Here is a 17899-nt window from a genome sequence, read left to right as displayed (position 1 = left end):
TCAGGGGTCCCTTTACCTTTACCTTTTAAGGTTACAGCCTAAAGCTACTAGAGCAAACGTACTGAAGCTGAAGGAGAACAGGAAAAGTTGCCAAGTTTTAAAAGCACTGAATTTTGCCTGCAAAGGAAGAAACAAAAGCACACTTGGGAGTGTGCTCCTAATTCTTCCTTTGAAGCACCTGAACCTTGAACTCTCCCATGCGACATCAGGTGCTGGAGGGATCAGCATGGATCGCCCAATCTCCTAAGATCCGAGGCCCTAACTAGGCCTGAGTGCTGTGGTTTCCCTATGACCGTGCTAGGAAAAATATAGAATAGAATATAGATGGATGAATGTGGGGGAAACAGAGCCATGGATAAAAAGTAAGGAAATTCATTCAAGGTTATAAATACAGGGAGAAGTGGGCTGTGCTGCTGGTGGTGGTGGTGAATGAGAAATAATATCCCAGGCTTCTTGCCTGGATATTCAGCTTTTATTTTATTTTAAAGATTTTAGATCAGGGTAGTCCAACAAGCGAGGTCTTAGAGTGCGGTCCTCAGCAACATTTGACGCATCCCCAGTCTGTGGCTGGGCTTGGGTAGGAGGTGTGAGGGCTTTGGCAGGATCCTGGAGTCCTCCCACCTCCTTTCTCAACTTTCGGAAGGAGGTGGGAGGGCTCTAAGATCCTGCCCATGTCCTGCCACCTCCTTTCCAAAGCCTGGGATCTTGCTTACTAGGCTTTGGAAAAGCAACGCAAGAGTTGGCAGGTTTGGGCCAAATTTTGGCCTCAGAAATCAGGAAGACCAAAACTTCAATAGAGAATGGGACAAATACAGACTGTATTTAAAAGAACACTGTAATCACTTGAGCTCTTTGGAAGGCTTTCAATAACTCTTGCAATGTTACAAAGACTTTGGTTATATAGTTGATGTTCGGTTGCGAACGTGAACCATGCGGAATGCACATTCGCAACCCGCAGCGTTTGCAACCTGCGCCTACACACGTGCAGGTTGCAATTCGGCGCTTCTGTGCATGCGCAAAGCGCGATTTAGTGCTTCTGCACATGCACGACCGCTGAAACCTGGAACTAACCCGTTCTGGTACTTCTGGGTTTCGGCGGTCTGCAACCCAAAAAAACCCAACCTGAAGCAGCTGTAACCCGAGGTATGACTGTATTGGAGGATTAAAATTCGGATGAACTATAATATGCAGTTGATTAAGATATATAAAGGACCTACAGAGGGGAGGAGGTAAGTCCTAAGATTCGGAAGAAGCTTGTTTGATTCTAAAATTTAATTGTGTTAACTGTGAGATTTATTTTGCAAAACCAGTAAAAATCATTTCAAAAAAAGAGAGGGCCCGTCGCATATCACACGCGTGTGATGTCACAGTGTGATGTCATGCTGCCTGGAGGAGACCGAGCACTCTGAAGGAGCCAGCTGCTGAAGCTGCAACATGCAATGTGTGCGATGGCGCATGCCAGGCCCCCTCAACACTGAGCTGTCCACTGAGCTTTCCAACAAATATTGAAGAGGCTGAAGACAAGGTGGCCCCTTAGAGTTGGTGGGCCTGAGTGTGAGCTTGTGCTTGGCAATATGTATCTGGACTTCAGACTGAGGGACATAGGATGGAGGAGGGGAGGAATTTGGAGCAGAAGTACACCTGCTGAGGAAAAGTTAATCATCACTCTCCCTGCACACACATGCCCCCTAAAACACCCTGCACTACTGCCCATCCCCATCAAAGTGGCTTTTGATATTCTCAAATGCTCGTCTGGCTGGTCTGCATGTTACATGTAGTTTGGGGCTCTCAACTCCTAAGCCTTTCACCTCCTCTGCCTTCCCCGACTCCAGGTGCTCACCTCGGTCGTAGCCGGATTGCTTGTGGCATCGCCGGGCTCCGCGTCGGTAAGAGTGCCTAAAATAGATAAGGATAAACATCAGAACAGAGACGGTATAACCATCCAGAGCACAGAACAAACCACATAACAATGCCCAGGATTTCCTCCACCCTCGCGAACCACCATCTCTACCTTCGGCAAACAAGGAGACCGACAACCAGACCGATAAACAGCAGAACTCCAAAGATTATGCTGACAATCACTCCTCCAGAGGGCATCCCAGTGTCTGCAAGAACAAAATGCAGGTTATAGACACCGTTCCAGCACCAGGCCGCCCTAGCCAGAGCTCACCACTCCTGAAATATATATGGATTTCCATAGAGATTCAGAGTAACTGTATGCATAGGTATGTGAAAGCACGGGATTTGTTTCAACCAGATGTAAGGAAAAGTAACGAAGAAGTGGCATTTACGCTTAGAGCTCAATGTCTAATAATGCACCACCTTTGCCTCCGATTTTGCAGAGTTAGACTACAAATTATTTGGTCTATTTTGTGCATATAAATGCTACCTACATGTTTCCTACAATGTATATACCGTATTTTTCGCTCCATTGGACGCACCCGACCATAGGGCGCATCTAGTTTTTAGAGGAGGAAAACAAGGAAAAAATATTCTGAATCAAATGTTGTATAAACTACTGTATTTAATAAACAACCGGTATATCAGAATCACATTACAGCCATGTAAAGTGAACAGCAGTCAACAATGGCATTAAGAACCATCATCACTGTCATTAACAAATGAAGAGAGACTTTAAGGTTTGAGTACTCTTCTAGTCTTCTGTGAACCCTAAGAACTCATCACTGCTAAAGTCAGAATTTATGAAGCTCAGTTGCTCACAGTCACTGGCATCACTTTCTTCGCTATCTTCATGTAAAATACCATCTTCGTATCCATCCAAAGCATTGCTAATGCCACATTTTTTTCCTCTCAATACTCTTCCTCCCCTCTCTCAGCGAACAGCCTGCCAGCTGCTCGCAAACATTCCCTTTACTTGAATTACAGTCAAGAAACAGCCAAGCAGAGCTTCTCAGCGGCAGGCTTGGGGGGCTTTCCTTTTCCCCACTTTTTTCTCCCCCCCCCCAAGCAGAACAGTCCCCTTTTCCAGCCTCCTCCTCTCCATCCCTTTCACCCAAACTCCTCAGGTGACTTCTACAATTTCTCCCCTTCACTGCTCCCTCTCCTTTGCCCTCTACCATGACTCTCCACTCACGGAAACCTATGGTACCTCATCTCCCTTCACCCAGCTTCTTGGTCCCCCTCCTCTCCGTCCTCTTCCTCCCCTCTCTCAGTGAACAGCCTGCCCGCTGCTCCAAACCTTGAGGGGAATGGCAGGCTGCTGGCAGAGCAGCACCCCCCACCCCCATTCAGCAGCCCTGGAGCGTGGGGCATGGGCGCACAGCCCTCCCGTTCCTCCAAAGCTTCCCGGGGCTGCAGAGAGAAGCCGAGGCTGCCAGCAGGGGAGCGCGGCTCCACCACCACTACCAAAGACCAGTCCAAGAGTGTGCCGCACTCCGGCAATTTGGCTCCAGGGACCACACATTCGCTCTATAGGACACACAGACATTTCCCCTTACATTTTAAGAGTAAAAAAGTGCGTCCAATGGTGCGAAAAATACGGTAAGTGAGATAACCCCATTACCCCCAGTAGTGATGTATGGAAGTGAAAGCCCCAGTAGTGATGTATGGAGGTGAAAGCTGGACTATAAAGAAGGCTGATCGCCGAAGAATTGATGCTTTTGAATTATGGTGGTGGAGGAGACTCTTGAGAGTCCCATGGACTGCAAGAAGATCAAACCTATCCATTCTGAAGGAAATCAGCCCTGAGCGCTCACTGGAAGGACAGATCGTGAAGCTGAGGCTCCAATACTTTGTCCACCTCATGAGAAGAGAAGACTCCCTGGAAAAGACCCTGATGTTGGGAAAGATGGAGGGCACAAGGAGAAGGGGATGACAGAGGACGAGATGGTTGGACAGTGTTCTCGAAGCTACCAGCATGAGTTTGACCAAACTGTGGGAGGCAGTGGAAGACAGGAGTGCCTGGCGTGCTCTGGTCCATGGGGTCACAAAGAGTCGGACACGACTAAATGACTAAACAACAACAACAACAACAACTCCATTCCCCAGGCAGGCACGTCAGCCCCAGGCAAACACAATCCTGACACTTTTTGTGCTTTAATATACACAGAAAGTGAACGAGTATTAAACCCCAACGCAAACAGTGAGCACCCTGGGTGTTCTCTTGCTGCCCTATTTATCAAAACTCTTTATCTATAAATACCTGATCTGAGAGGTCATTGGAAGGACTTGAGGAGCTGAACTGTTATGAAGTGTATGCTCATGATGTCAATGCCAAATTTATCCCAAATGCTTTCTTCAGTATTTACGTTGGGTATGGAACCACTAGTAAGTGAGTGGCTTGGCGCAGATCCCAATTACACTTTCAGTACTGAGTGCTGTGTGGATAATTTTTTTAAGTGCATTTTGGTCTTTCTTTCTTTCTTTTTTTGGAAACAATGCTTGGCGTTATCCTTAGTTCTAGTTTCCTAAAATGCCTTTGCTGACCTTATTTATCTCATCCAAGGGCCACACTGGGAAAGGGTGGGTTTCAGAGAAGTTTCATACAGCCATTGTTCTTAGCAGATTTTGTGGCATGTTTATGCCACAGCAAATGCACAAGGTGTGCCAACAGACCCTCTCAGGTGTTAGGACCAGCAGAGAGGGCCCTCTTGGTAGTTCTACTTCCCTCAGGAGTTTGAGGGTGTGGTGGCCCAGGAGAGAGCATTCTCTGTGACAGCCTCTACATTCCCTGGTCCTGAATGGGGTAACTGTGCCCCTGAAGGACCGGGTGTGCAGCCTGGGACTCATTTTGGACTCACAGCTGTCCATGGAGGCGCAGGTTAATTCTGTGTCCAGGGCGGCTGTCTACCAGCTCCACCTGGTACGCAGGCTAAGACCCGCGGACTGTCTCGCCAGAGTGGTGCATGCTCTAGTTATCTCCCGCTTGGACTACTGCAATGCGCTCCACATGGGGCTACGTTTGAAGGTGTCCCGGAAACTGCAATTAATCCAGAATGCGGCAGCAAGACCGGTGACTGGGAGTGGCCGCCGGGACCACATAACACCGGTCCTGATTGATCTGCATTGGCTCCCAGTACATTTCCGAGCACAATTCAAAGTGTTGGTGCTGACCTTTAAAACCCTAAACGGCCTTGGTCCTGTATACCTGAAGGAGCGTCTCCACCCCCATCGTTCAGCCCGGACACTGAGATCCAGCGCCGAGGGCCTTCTGGTGGTTCCCTCATTGCAAGAAGTGAGGTTACAGGGAACCAGACAGAGGGCCTGTTCCACAGGCGCCACGCCCACCCTGTGGAACACCCTCCCTTCAGATGTGAAGGAAATAAGCAGCTATCCTATCTTTAAAAGATATCTGAAGGCAGCCCTGTTCAGGGAAGTTTTTAATATTTAATGCTGTATTGTTTTTAACACTTGATTGGGAGCCGCCCAGAGTGGCTGGGGAAACTCAGCCAGATGGGCGGGGTATAAATAATAAATAATAAATTATTATTATTATTATTATTATTATTATTATTATTATTATTACATTGTGGAGTTCTCTCCCCACAAGAGGTGTGTCGGGCTTCTTTACAGCTTTGGGTGGATGCTGTCAATGTGCCTCTTTATCCTGGCCTCTGATATCTTATCAGCACCCAACCTATTCTTGAGACTTGTCTTAACGGTTTTTTTCTTATGAATTTTAAGTTGCTGTAACCTGCTCTGGGACCTGTGGGTGAAGAGAAAGTACCGTATTTTTCGCTCTACAGGACACACTTTTCCCCCTCCAAAAATGAAGGGGAAATGTGTGTCCTATGGAGCGAGTGCAGGCTTTCGCTGAAGCCTGGAGAGCGAGAGGGGTCGGTGCGCACCGACCCCTCTCGCTCTCCAGGCTTCAGGAGAGCCGCAGCGCCAGCCCCACAAGGTCGGGGGACAGCGGGGAGGCGGAACGCCGCCATCCCGCTGTCTCTCGCTGTGATTTGGAGGCTGACGGCGGGGAGACGCGTGCTTCTCCCCGCCGCCAGCCCCGCAAGCTCCGGGGACAGCGGGGAGGCGCAGCGCGTTTTCCCGCTGTCCCCGATCCTGGTCTGCAGGCGGGTGGCGGGGAGAAGAGCACTTCTCCCCACTGCCAGCCCCGCAAGCTCCGGGGACAGCTGGGAGGCGCAGCGTGTTTTCCCGCTGTCCCTGGACCTGGTCTGCAGGCGGGCAGTGGGGAGAAGAGCGCTTCTCCCCGCTGCCGGCCCCACAAGCGCCTGGGGGGGGGGAAATAATTTTTTTCCCCTTTATTTCCCCCCAAAAAAAACTTGGTGCGTCCTATGGGCCGGTGTGTCCTATGGGGCGAAAAATACGGTAATAAATTTAGCAACAAGAGGCACTAGAAAGCCACAGTAAGAAGGGTTTGCAGGTTCATTTTTCCAGGAGTTTAGGCACATAGACTTGCCGCACACAGTTTATGCATTCCTTGCAGGAAGCTGGTGTAACAAAGAGGGGAGCTTCAGGCAGCAAATACAACTGCTGCATGAAACAGCTCTTAGTCTCCAAAGGGAAGTAGTTTGCATTTAGTTTTAGTTTTGCAATGCAGATCTAAAAGCATTTCTAATTACCATGCCAAAAAACCAAACAATATATTAGTAAAACAATTTAAAAAGGAAGCTGCCTCCTAGAAACTTATATATTGAGCACCCATCCTGATTTGTTTGTGCAGAGACTATAAATAAACTGTTATCTTACACTTCATAATGCATTTCCCCATCACTTTCCTAACAGCAAAAAAGTATGACCTCAAGTGTTTTAGAGCCCATTGAGTAAAAAAGATTGTACAGGAATGCTACCATATAATGCCTGGAAAAGTTGCAAGCAAGTGTGTGTATGTTTGTATGTGTAAGTTTGTTCCATTTTCCTTATCTTCCTTATGAAAATCCACACACACCAGTGGAGTCATGGTAGGTAATGTCACAAATAGCAACTTCAGGGATGGGGTGATTTCCTTTAGAAAAACAGCTTGGAGTGGGTGGAAAATTAGCTTCCTACACTTGCAACACTGAATAATTGTTCCTTGCATCTAGTTTAGTCCCAAATCCATTAGCAAGAATCCCTCCTTTACAAACAAAGTGGGGCATCAAGGGGTCTACCTTGTGGAAGAGTGCGGAATTCCTGTTCCTGGGAATATGGCCCAGCTACAGAGTCTGTGATGGAGCGCACGCGCATCAGGTAAGCTGTGTCAGGCTGCAGATTTGCCAAAGTTACTTGGGGTTCCTGGAGGTGCTGGACAGTGTAGTGCTTCTCTTCTCCCTGCAAAACAATTACGCTGTGCTATAGCAAAGGTTAGGGACGTGGGTGGCGCTGTGGGTTAAACCACAGAGCCTAGGACTTGCCGATCAGAAGGTCGGCAGTTTGAATCCCCGCGATGGGGTGAGCTCCCGTTGCTCGGTCCCTGCTCCTGCCAACCTAGCAGTTCGAAAGCACGTCAAAGTGCAAGTAGATAAATAGGTATCACTCCAGCGGGAAGGTAAACGACATTTCTGTGCACTGCTCTGGTTCGCCAGAAGCGGCTTTGTCATGCTGGCCACATGACCCGGAAGCTGAACGCCGGCTCCCTTGGCCAGTAAAGCAAGATGAGCGCCACAACCCCAGTCTGCCACGACTGGACCTAATGGTCAGGGGTCCCTTTACCTTTATAGCAAGGGTTGGGAACCTTTCTGGCCCAGGAGTCAAGATCTTTAGCACCCACCTGTCCATCACCTGAATTCATAATAATGGCATCAGGTGTCTGACAGGTAGGTTATCCCACCCACCTGCCAAAGTTGGTCCATGGGAGTGCGGGGAGAGGTAACAGCCAAGCAGGACTGAACTCCCCATGCTTCAGCTGATGTGCAGGGAAGGGAGTTCAATGGTGCTTTCTGAAGGGACCAGTTGGGTGAGCAGCCGATCCACCCACATCTCTACCTGCCCCACACCTAACGTCACATATGACATCAGGTGTGGTTTGGGGGGAACAGCCTGGCAGGCAAAACTGAACCCATGGGCCAGTGGTTCCAAACCCATATGCTATAGGACTTGAACAACTTGTGAAATGGAAGGAGAACATTGATGAAGTTTGCAGGTGTTGAGCAAAGGAAGAGCATCTCTCACCTTCTCAAAGTACATAACCTCGTAGTTCACGGAGCTACGGCTGCGATGTCGTGTCGGTGACCAAGTCACAGAGAGGCTGCTGTCATTTCGCCTTGCCAGGATGAGATCAGTCACCTTGCCAGGGACTGCACATAAAGAGAGGAGAGATGGTCAAAGTGTAACCTGCTCTTTGCAATTCATCCCACACCCCCATTCCCTTAGTGAAAGCTCTGGATCTCATTGCTTTTCCTGACTCTGCCCAGTTAGCAGCAGATTGGCTAAACCTAACAAATTCTGCACAGAGCTTGCCCTTCTCTGAGCCAAAGTAAGGCGGCTGTCTCTAGGGCCACATTTGGGCTGCCATTAGAGCAGCAGACCAGGAGACCCATGGGTCAGAACTTGCTAGCATCCTTCACACATACTTTCGCTCCTATTTGACTTCACTTCCTTCCACTTTTTGGATACTGCTTCTTGTACACAGAAATGCATTTCTAAGAATGACACAACTCTTAAAGGCATCTTGAGGCACAAGGGTGTGAATTTCCAACATCACTTTTGTTTCTGGGAAGCCCACAGACTTCAGAGAAGAAACCACAAATGCTATCTGTGCCACAACCTGCCTTAGATATGTCCTGGATTAACTCTGCATTCAAAAAGACCACCTCTCTTTATAAATTGCTTTCTGCAGCATAAAAATCTGACTCTTTAAAAACACACACACACACGTGCACACACACACACACACACACACACGGTAGAAGGAGCAGTTCATGTGTTTATGATGGCACCAGGGAACTCAAAACAAATTTTGCCATTTTGCCTGGCAACTCTTAGACTGAAGAATCAACTTTCCTATTTCACTGATGCATCCACAACAAAGGTTTTGCAGATTAAATACAGTGGTACCTCGGGTTGAGAACTTAATTCGTTCCGGAGGTCCGTTCTTAACCTGAAACTGTTCTTAACCTGAAGCACCACTTTAGCTAATGGGGCCTCCCGCTGCTGCCGTGCCGCCAGCACGCAATTTCTGTTCTCATCCTGAGGTAAAGTTCTTTTTTTTTTTTTAATAATATTTATTAAAAATTTTCCAGAATAAAAAGGAAAGATAGCAAGAAAGAAAGAAAAAACAAATATGATTTACACTTGGTTTCAGTGGCATCTTTCCCGGACTTCCCCCCCCTCCCCCTCTTGTATTCCATTTCCCTTAAATTGATTCCACAGATTCTTACCCCAAATTTTAAAACCTTATTTGTAATTTTAAATAACCCATTTATTCCAAATTAATTTATCTTATTTATCTTAATGAACCATTTCTCCTTATATTTTATATAATTCCCTAAGATCGACCCCATTTCCCTTCCACGAATTCCCCTATTTTCAAACAACAAACATGAAAAAAGAAAAGAAAGAAATAATATATAATTTTACAGCCTTTGGATTCCAAATCTCTCCCCCCACCCCATTCCCCGGTTCCAATCCCCAAAGTTCATTCATTGTCTACTGCCAGCCTGGTGTATCCACGTCTATATCTCAACTCCACTTTGCCGTCTTTTGATAGCTTTTAATTTCAGAAAGTCCAATCTCGAAAAAACTCTCAGAAAAAGTCATTGTTCTTCCATCCAGACCTCTATGTTTAAGAGTCTAACTTAAATTCTATTTCTTGGTCCTTTTAAAGTCTGGATGTTCCAAATACTCCGGCTTCAAATTTGGTCCAGCTCTTATTCCTCAGGTTGCTTTTTCCTGTTCTGCTGCAGAAACCTTCTAATTCAGAAACTTCTTGTTCTCCACAGAGGCTTTTGTTATTCAGGAACATAACTTGCATCAAGTCCCTTCCTTTCTTCAATAGATAAATCCATTGTCTCCTTTAGTATAGAAACCTCTGTAGACAAAATAATGCTTCGTTTTTGCAGCTTTCCCAAGAGATAACAGATCCTGCTCAAATTCATAGTATTTTTCCACTTGCTGCTACTGTTGCAATGTCCCAGCCTCCCTCTAGAGGGAATATGGTAACTTAATTTCTTTCAAAATCAGACCCAAAAATCAAATAACTTGTTGCCTTTATTTCCAATAATTTATGTCCAAATTGTAACAAATCTAACCAGCAAAGCCATCGTAACAAAGTTCTCTTTTATTTTCCTGCTTTGACAGCTACTTTGACAGCTGTCAAAGTTTCTGTGTCTCTTCACCAGTCTCTCATAGCGGATCGTTCCCGGTTCCCGGGGGGGTTGCATTTTAGTTCCCACAAATCAGTCTTCTCCTCCAGCACAATTATTGTAATTTCCCTTCGTGAAGTTAAATTTTTTTTTCAGGTAAACAAGTTAATCTCTCGATCTTAGTTGTCAAATCCTTGTGTTGAGCCATCTACAACGGGGGGGGGCGGACTTCCTTTTTGCACTCCCCCCGCTCGCTCCAAATTCAAAGATCAAATTTCCCTTTTAAGTCCAATCAATTTACTCACGGGTTGTTCCTTTTAGTCCAAATCCGAAATTTTCAAAGAAGAAGTTGTTGCTCTCCGCTGAATGGCATGCGGCTTCGCTGGGCAGGGGAAGCATTGGACTCACAGCACCACACCCCCCCGTCACCCGCTCCGCAGCCTTTAAAAAGGCTCCTTCGCGGGTCGGGGGGGCGCAAACGGTGCCCGCCGAGTCACCAAGTCCATGGGCATCTCCGCCCATGGTTTTTGAGGGTCCCCGCGTCGCCGGCACGGCAGGACCCGACCCCTACCCAGCCGACTCCCTCCGGAGCTCGGAGGGAGTCCGCCATTCGGCGATGGCGCCGACCCGGAAGTCTTCTGAGGTAAAGTTCTTAACCCGAGGTACTACTTCCGGGTTAGTAACCCGAAGTGTTTGCAACCCGAGGTACCACTGTACACGGTTTGTGATAGTGGCCACAAATGGGGATGGAAAGGCCTGACAGGGATATGGGAAATGATTTTGTTAGCTTGGGTGAACACAAATAAGCTTCTAATTCTGTTGCCTTCATAAAGCAAACAGAACGATAAGAGTTCTGGCAAGAGTGACTCGGATGCATAAGAGGCTGAAGAGCATCTACGTTACAATAATCTAGAGACCAGCATTCCACCCCCACCCTAGACAATAAACCACTGAGCTTTAAATACTGGACAAATGTCATATCCGGTACAACAGAGAAATTGTGTTGACAAAATACAGCACCCTGCTCAGCAATTACGTATCTCTCTCTTGAGGACTGCCAATGCTTTACAGCCATTACCTCAACATTCCTTTCACCGGAGGTGGGGAGCCTGTGATAAGATGTTGATGGACTACAACTCCCATCATTCCTGGCTGTTGGCTAAGCTTTCTGAGACTGACTGGAGCCGGAGACCAGCAGCAATTGGAGCCCCACCCCCCATTCTGCCATACACCAGCCCTTTATAGCAGGACTATGATTCCCATACTGTCGTGTGGGTAGGGAACTGAGGCTGACAAAGAGAGTGGGAAGCCTTAGTGCTGCCTAATGCAGACCCTCCAACATTTCTCCGATGAAAATAGGGATGTCCTGTTGCATAATAATAACAATAATAACAGCCCATCTGACTGGGTTGACCCAGGCACTCTGGGCGGTTTCCAAACATACACAAAAACATAATAAAACATTAAACATTTAAAAACCTCCCTATACAAGACTGCTTTCAGATGTCTTCTAAAGGTTGTATAGTTACTTATCTCCTTAGCTCAGGGGTTGCACAACTCCCATACCCTCCAACATTTCTCTGATGAAAATAGAGGTGTCCCAAGGAAAAGCGGGACATTCTGGGATCAAATCAGAAACCAGGACTGTCTCTGGAAAATAAGGACACTTGGAGGGTCTGCTAAAAAGTTCATGGCTGGAACATGAAGAAAGTCAAGGACTCCCTTGCTCACAGCTCATACTTTTAGCCCCTACAGTACCTCAGATTTCGTCAGGATCCAAGCATCTAAGACAGTTATGGTCAAACGGCCTTCCAGCTGTTTTGGGACTTCAATTCCCATCATCCCTGACCACTGGTCCTGTTAGCTAGGGATGATGGGAGTTGTAGGCCAAAAACAAAAGTCTGGCCATCACTGATCTAAGAACTGTAAATTTGCCCCCTGCACACACTCATTTGCAATTAACTAATCAGTGCAGTGTAAGGGGAAAATGCAGCTCGGCTGCTGCTACAACTTTTATTTGCTTTGGTTGTGCTCACTTCCTCTTCCCCATATACGTCGCAGCGACTCACCTGCGTGGCCCACCAAAACCCGGACAGGAGAGCTGGTGCTGCTGCTGTGCAAGGCAGGGCTGAGCTCTGACACACCATTATGAGCCCGAACAACGAAGCTGTAATTGGTGAAAGCCTCCAGGCCGCTCACAACCACACTCTCCTGGGTGAGGTCTAGGGCGCCGGGAGAAAAAGTCACGCTGCTCTCGCAAGGTCTGCACTTTGGGGAACTGCAACGCTGGCAGGAGACGCTGTAGGAGAGGTCTTGGCGCCCACCCTGATCCGTGGGTGCCTGCCACGAAAGGGTGACCTCAGTCCCCTCAATAAGTACGGTGACATTGTGAGGAGCCGAAGGGGGGCCTGGAAAGGCAAAAGGAGGCAGCGTGTTAAAAGTACAATCCTGCAAAGAGATTCTAACCCTATCTGTACCTACGTAGGTGCATTTTTCAAGTAGGTGCGAACGAGGTTCCACCTGCTCATCTGGAGGACCACAGTACTCCCACCCAGGACTTACGAGTACAAGCAGCAGTTTCGTCCTCAGCGGGAGTCCGAAAGAAGTTTTCGAGGCAGGGGCAGCTTGTGGCAGCAGGAGAACTGGAGAAGCTGTTTGGAGGGCATTTGAGGCACTGGTCAGTCTTCAGCGAGTGACGATAGAACCCTGGCTGACAGGCTGTGGAAAGGAGAAGCAGATTAAGTCCCAAGTAGCTAACTTAAGCAGATGCAAATAACCATACATTTTGGCTATACCCATTTCTTTTAAAATACAGTTTAGGAATGCAATTATTTAGGAATACAAGCACCCAGCAAGAGGTGCAGAACCTCATCCCTCAAGATGTCACCATGCATGGGACATATCTTGTTTCTAACTTCACAGAGGAGTTGGAGATCTTCATTCCTTGTCAAGGAGCAAGATCATCTCATACTTAAGTCCCCTTTGGATAATTTTCAATATCTATTGACCGCCACTTCTCTGCTCTCCCCATACTCTCTTCTTCATGCCTATATTCTCACCAACACTACCCAAAATGGATGACCTGTCTCCTGCTATACTTTTACCCACCCAATTCTGGCTAGGTTTACACTTGGCTTTGTGTGTTGAGGTAGCAATGGGCTGCCGCTGGGAGTTCTCAGCAGAAAGTGGAGCTCTGATTGGCTGGGTGTTGTGCACCAGGAGGCATGTTGGCTTGAGCCAAGCAGGAAGCTGTGGCTTTTAAGTGTCCAGGGCCTCAGGATGCCGTTCCAGCAGTAGGTGAGAAACATGGGGAACATTTTGTTGGTGGCAAAAATTTGGGCTCCATTTATGCTACAGTTCTGCTGGAGTGCCAGAAAAGCATATAATATGGTACTAGAGGCACTTGAGGACCAAACTAGAAGGGGTTTGTCCTGTAGTTATTGTCAGGAGCTCAGCCTACACTCGAGTAGGACCCTGGCAGAGACACATATCTGACTGGCATGTTCGCTCCCTCCTGGTCGATCATTCAGGAGCTTCAAAAGTTTTCTTCAGCCCGAACATCACAGGGATGCCAACTGACACGGGCACACTTAGGGATCCACAGAGTTTGCGTAACAGACCTCAGCAACTCAGCATTTAGGCTAATCTACTTTATTTACATATAAACACACACAGAGCATTGCAACATGGCTCCCTCTCTCTCTAGCATCAGACAGCAAAGAGAATGAACAAAGGACAATAATCCCACTTCACAGAACACAGTAACACAAACATCCTGTTTCGGTCACTTCCCACTCTGTGGAGTCAAAACATATACCGTCAAGTGATAGACAACAATCCCATGACTGCAATCACAGAGCAGGAATTCTAACAGTTATCCCTGATGTTCATTTTGAAAATAAAAATAAACACTGCATGTCTGGTGAGCCACCAAAACAGAACCATCGAGTGTGTGCCTGCAACTTTAACAATTTGCTCCTGCCATGGTCTCAGATAGAATTGGGAGTCTCTGCATCTTTCATTTGTAATGGGGATTGGAATTCTTATGGCTGCAAGTACATGCTTGGAAGTTTATGAGTAACGAAACTGCTGAAATCTTAGAAGCTACAGTAGTGGCTGAAAACGATGTCAATTGATTTGGAGGAGTTCTGTTTGAAGCTGGGTTATATCAAATGCAGAGGAAATGAGGAGTGGCACCGACACTTTTCTTGAGGCGATAGATTTAGGATGGATATGGCATTAATCTTGTCTTTGAATCGTATGCTTAGGATTCTATCGATGTGAGTTCCAGCGGAACAGACCCCCCCCCCCCGGGAGGTGGTGGACTCTCATTCCTTGCAGGTTTTTTTAAGCAGAGGTTGGAGGGCCATCTGTCAAGCAGGATCTAGCTGAGATTCCTGCATTACACGGGGTTGGACTAGATGACCTGGGGGGTCCCTTCTGACTCCAAGAATCATACTTTTGTCTCCACCTCACTTTCCCCAGTGCTTTGCCCAGTCTGTGCCCATAATTAGGAGGTCACCTCTCTGCAGCCTCATTTTTCTGGGGCACCTTTCCTTACCCTAAATGCCCCAATGTGTTTCTCTCACGTATTAACCGAGAGCCGCCGCTGTGCATGGCAGAGAACTGGTTCTTACTTCCGCAGACATGAAAACAGGGCGGGAAATTGTGTGGGTGTCACAAAGGGAGTGCTGCCGACCTGGGGAAGGAGCAAAGGTGAACTAGGAATGCAGGCAACAGGCGCCAACAGGATTATGTCACCACAGGGAGGGAATGGAATGGAAATCGGGCAAGAATTGGTTTAAAAAAACCACAAAAACTACAAGGTAAACAGCAGGTGGCAGCACCCACTGTCCTATGAAAGCAGACGCTCCCTTCGGAGCCCTTTGTCTTCTCCAGAGTGACATAAATATACAGTACCCATTTTTTCCCCAAGCCGCACTCATGAATTTGCCCAGGTATTCGGATATTGGGTTAATTATTCCCCACCCTAATGGCATCCAGATTCACCACATGGTGGCAACCAATTGAAACTAGATTGTCTGGGGCCAAGTGTAAACCTGTCTCGGGAGGACTATACCACTTCGGAATGCGGTTGGGAGATTCCACAGGGTTGAATGCTCCCTCACAAAGAAAGCAGGATTCCTGCACATTAAAAAAACTACACTGCCACCAAACTCCAATTTCTCCATATTTTTCCTTTGCACTCATATATACTTGCTGACTGAGGATTACACCAGATGAAGTGGGCTACAGTCCACAAAACCTTATGCCATAATCTTTAAAGTGCCACAGCGCCTTTTGTCATTTTTGCTGCAACGGACTAATGCGGTTAGCCCTCTGGAAATCTTATCCTCCTCCCTGACCTGCTAGCTTTCCACACAGAAATTTATTTTCTCCTGGACCGGCGAGCATTTGGCTGTGTAAGCCCTCGTTCGCTGTCTGGAGCAGTATAATTCAGACAAAGGTTTATCGCCTCAGCGAAAACAAGATCTGAGGGATTCCTTTCTCATATGCAACGAACGCAGATGACTATACACTTTGAACCTACAGGAAAAGCGGAAGCATGCTATGTGCTGGAGGCCACCTGTAGTTCAACTCCTCCTCCAATGCCACCCACCTCTCTCCCCCCCCCCCCCCAGTTTCTGGGATTGCTCTGCCTTGGAATACAGGAGCTAATTACTTCTGATTAAACTGGGATGGATTAATTCAGAGCAGACAGGTTTATTTCCTCGGAGGAACACATAAATTGCTGGGTGTTGTGCCTATGCTCAGTCAGTTTGCCCTGAGGTGAGCATTGGCTCTTACAAATAAGGCGCTCGGGTGTGTTTTGCGCATTATGCAGTGACCAACTCAGGTTTCCCACAGAATGTACACCTGACAACAAGCCCCAGACGACACTGTTGTTGTCAGGTGTACATTCTGTGGGAAACCTGAGTTGGTCACTGCATAATGCGCAAAACACACCCGAGTGCCTTATTTATTTTTTTATTATTTTTTGCAAACATGGGTTTGTCACATAGTGTAACTTTTTAGGGGTGTGACAAATAAACCAAATTCCCCACATGGCAAGAGTCCGTCAGAGGAACCTCTTCACAGAGTGTCATGGGAGCCTCAGCCTATCAAAATTTAAGGAGTTTTTCACCAGAGCTTTCCCCACCAGCCATAACTCACGGGACCTCAGTTCCAACACCTCTCAGGTGGGCGCCGTTGCCATTACAGACCCTCCAAGTGTTCTTATTTCCCAGGGACAGACCCAGATTTGCGGAAGCCATCCAGGTTTCTGATTTGATCCCGGAATGTCCGCTTTTCCTTAGGACATCTCTATTTCCATCAGAGAAATGTTGGAGGCTATGGAGTTATCTGACCCCCAAGCCATCTGAAGGCAGCTTCCCTGTATAGGGAAGCTTTTTAACGTTTAATATTTTATTATGCTTTTATATGTGTTGGAAGCCACCCACAGTGGCTGGGGCAACCCAGTCAAATGGGCAGGGTAATAATAATAATATAGTGGTACCTCTGGTTGCGAACGGGATCTGTTCACAACATGAGCAGAACGCAACCTGCACCTGTGCATGCATGGGTCGCGATTCGCCGCTTCTGCACATGACGTCATTTTGAGCCTCTGCGCATGAGCGAGTGGCGAAACCCAGAAATAACCCTTTCTGGTACTTCCGGGTCTCCGCGGGACGCAACCTGAAAAGACGTAACCTGAACTGAACGTAACAAGAGGTATGGACTGTAAGAAGGAGGAGGAGGAGGAGGAATAGGGCGTTCCTATTTTTATTAGAGAAACGTTGGAGGGTATGCCATTATAAGAGGACAAGGGAGGCCTTCATGGTGAGTTCCGGCACCTGTTTTTCGAGAAAAATAGCACTGCAAAAACCTACAGCGAATAGGGAGGGTCACAGGTTCTTTTTGTTCTGCAGTAGCTGCAGGGACAACTGGGCCCGATCCTGTGGCTTGCCAAGGGACTAAGCTCCTTAGGCAGACAGGCAGACAGGAAATCGGGTGCAACCTGGGAAGGCTAAACATCAGGCAGAGACACCCCTCCCCAGTGTGGGGGTGGCAGACAGTGGCACCAGCTCAACCACCACCACCCAGCAATTATCTTTAACGAGGCCTGTATGGGCTCATTAAATCGAAGGAAGAGAAGGGAGCTTCCCACCTTAGCTCACTTAGAGCAGCAGAGCGAAGGTTCCCCGTTAGGGAAAGGAAGAACCTTTTCTGACTAACCCCCATGCTGCCTCTGTGCTCCTACAAGCCAGCGGTTCCCATCTCCACTCAGACATGGCATGTTACGGCTCAGTTGGTGCTGATAATGCCAAGGTTGCAGGTTTGATCCCCATAAGAGACAACTGCATATTCCTGCGTTTCGGGGGGTTGGACTAGATGATCCTCAGAATCATTTCCGACTCTACCATTCTATGATTCTATATGCAGGGTGGGGAGAATTGACCCCTCCCCTGGGTAGGGGGTCTGTTATCAAAGCTAAGCAGGTCTCAGCCTTATCAACGCTCTGAATTGGGGGACTCCCCATCGCAAGCTGCTCTAACCTTCCCTACAGATAAATAAAGACAAAAATGTAATTACAGTGGTATCTCTGGTTGCGAACGGGATCCGTTCTGGAGCCTCGTTCACATCATGTGCAGAACGTAGCCTGCACCTGTGGGTCGCGATTCATCGCTTCTGCGCATGCG

General features: G+C 47.6%; 1 protein-coding gene across 1 annotated transcript in view; it reads right to left on the bottom strand.

Annotated features, from left to right (window-relative positions):
* The window catches only part of EPHA1 (EPH receptor A1), an 88791-nt gene that overhangs the window by 13806 nt on the left and 57086 nt on the right, over nt 1-17899 (bottom strand). Inside the window, exons 5-10 of the mRNA XM_079959250.1 lie at nt 12762-12917; nt 12269-12607; nt 8068-8192; nt 7068-7227; nt 2012-2105; nt 1841-1896 (exon numbers count right to left, since the gene is read on the bottom strand). Coding sequence (XP_079815376.1) covers nt 1841-1896; nt 2012-2105; nt 7068-7227; nt 8068-8192; nt 12269-12607; nt 12762-12917 — 930 coding nt within the window. The remainder of the gene's footprint in view (nt 1-1840; nt 1897-2011; nt 2106-7067; nt 7228-8067; nt 8193-12268; nt 12608-12761; nt 12918-17899) is intronic.

The sequence above is a fragment of the Podarcis cretensis genome, assembly GCF_951804945.1.
Source record: "Podarcis cretensis genome assembly, chromosome: 17".
Taxonomy (NCBI): Eukaryota; Metazoa; Chordata; class Lepidosauria; order Squamata; family Lacertidae; genus Podarcis; species Podarcis cretensis.
Note: the sequence above shows the minus strand (reverse complement) of the source record. Positions and strands in the feature narration are given on the sequence as shown.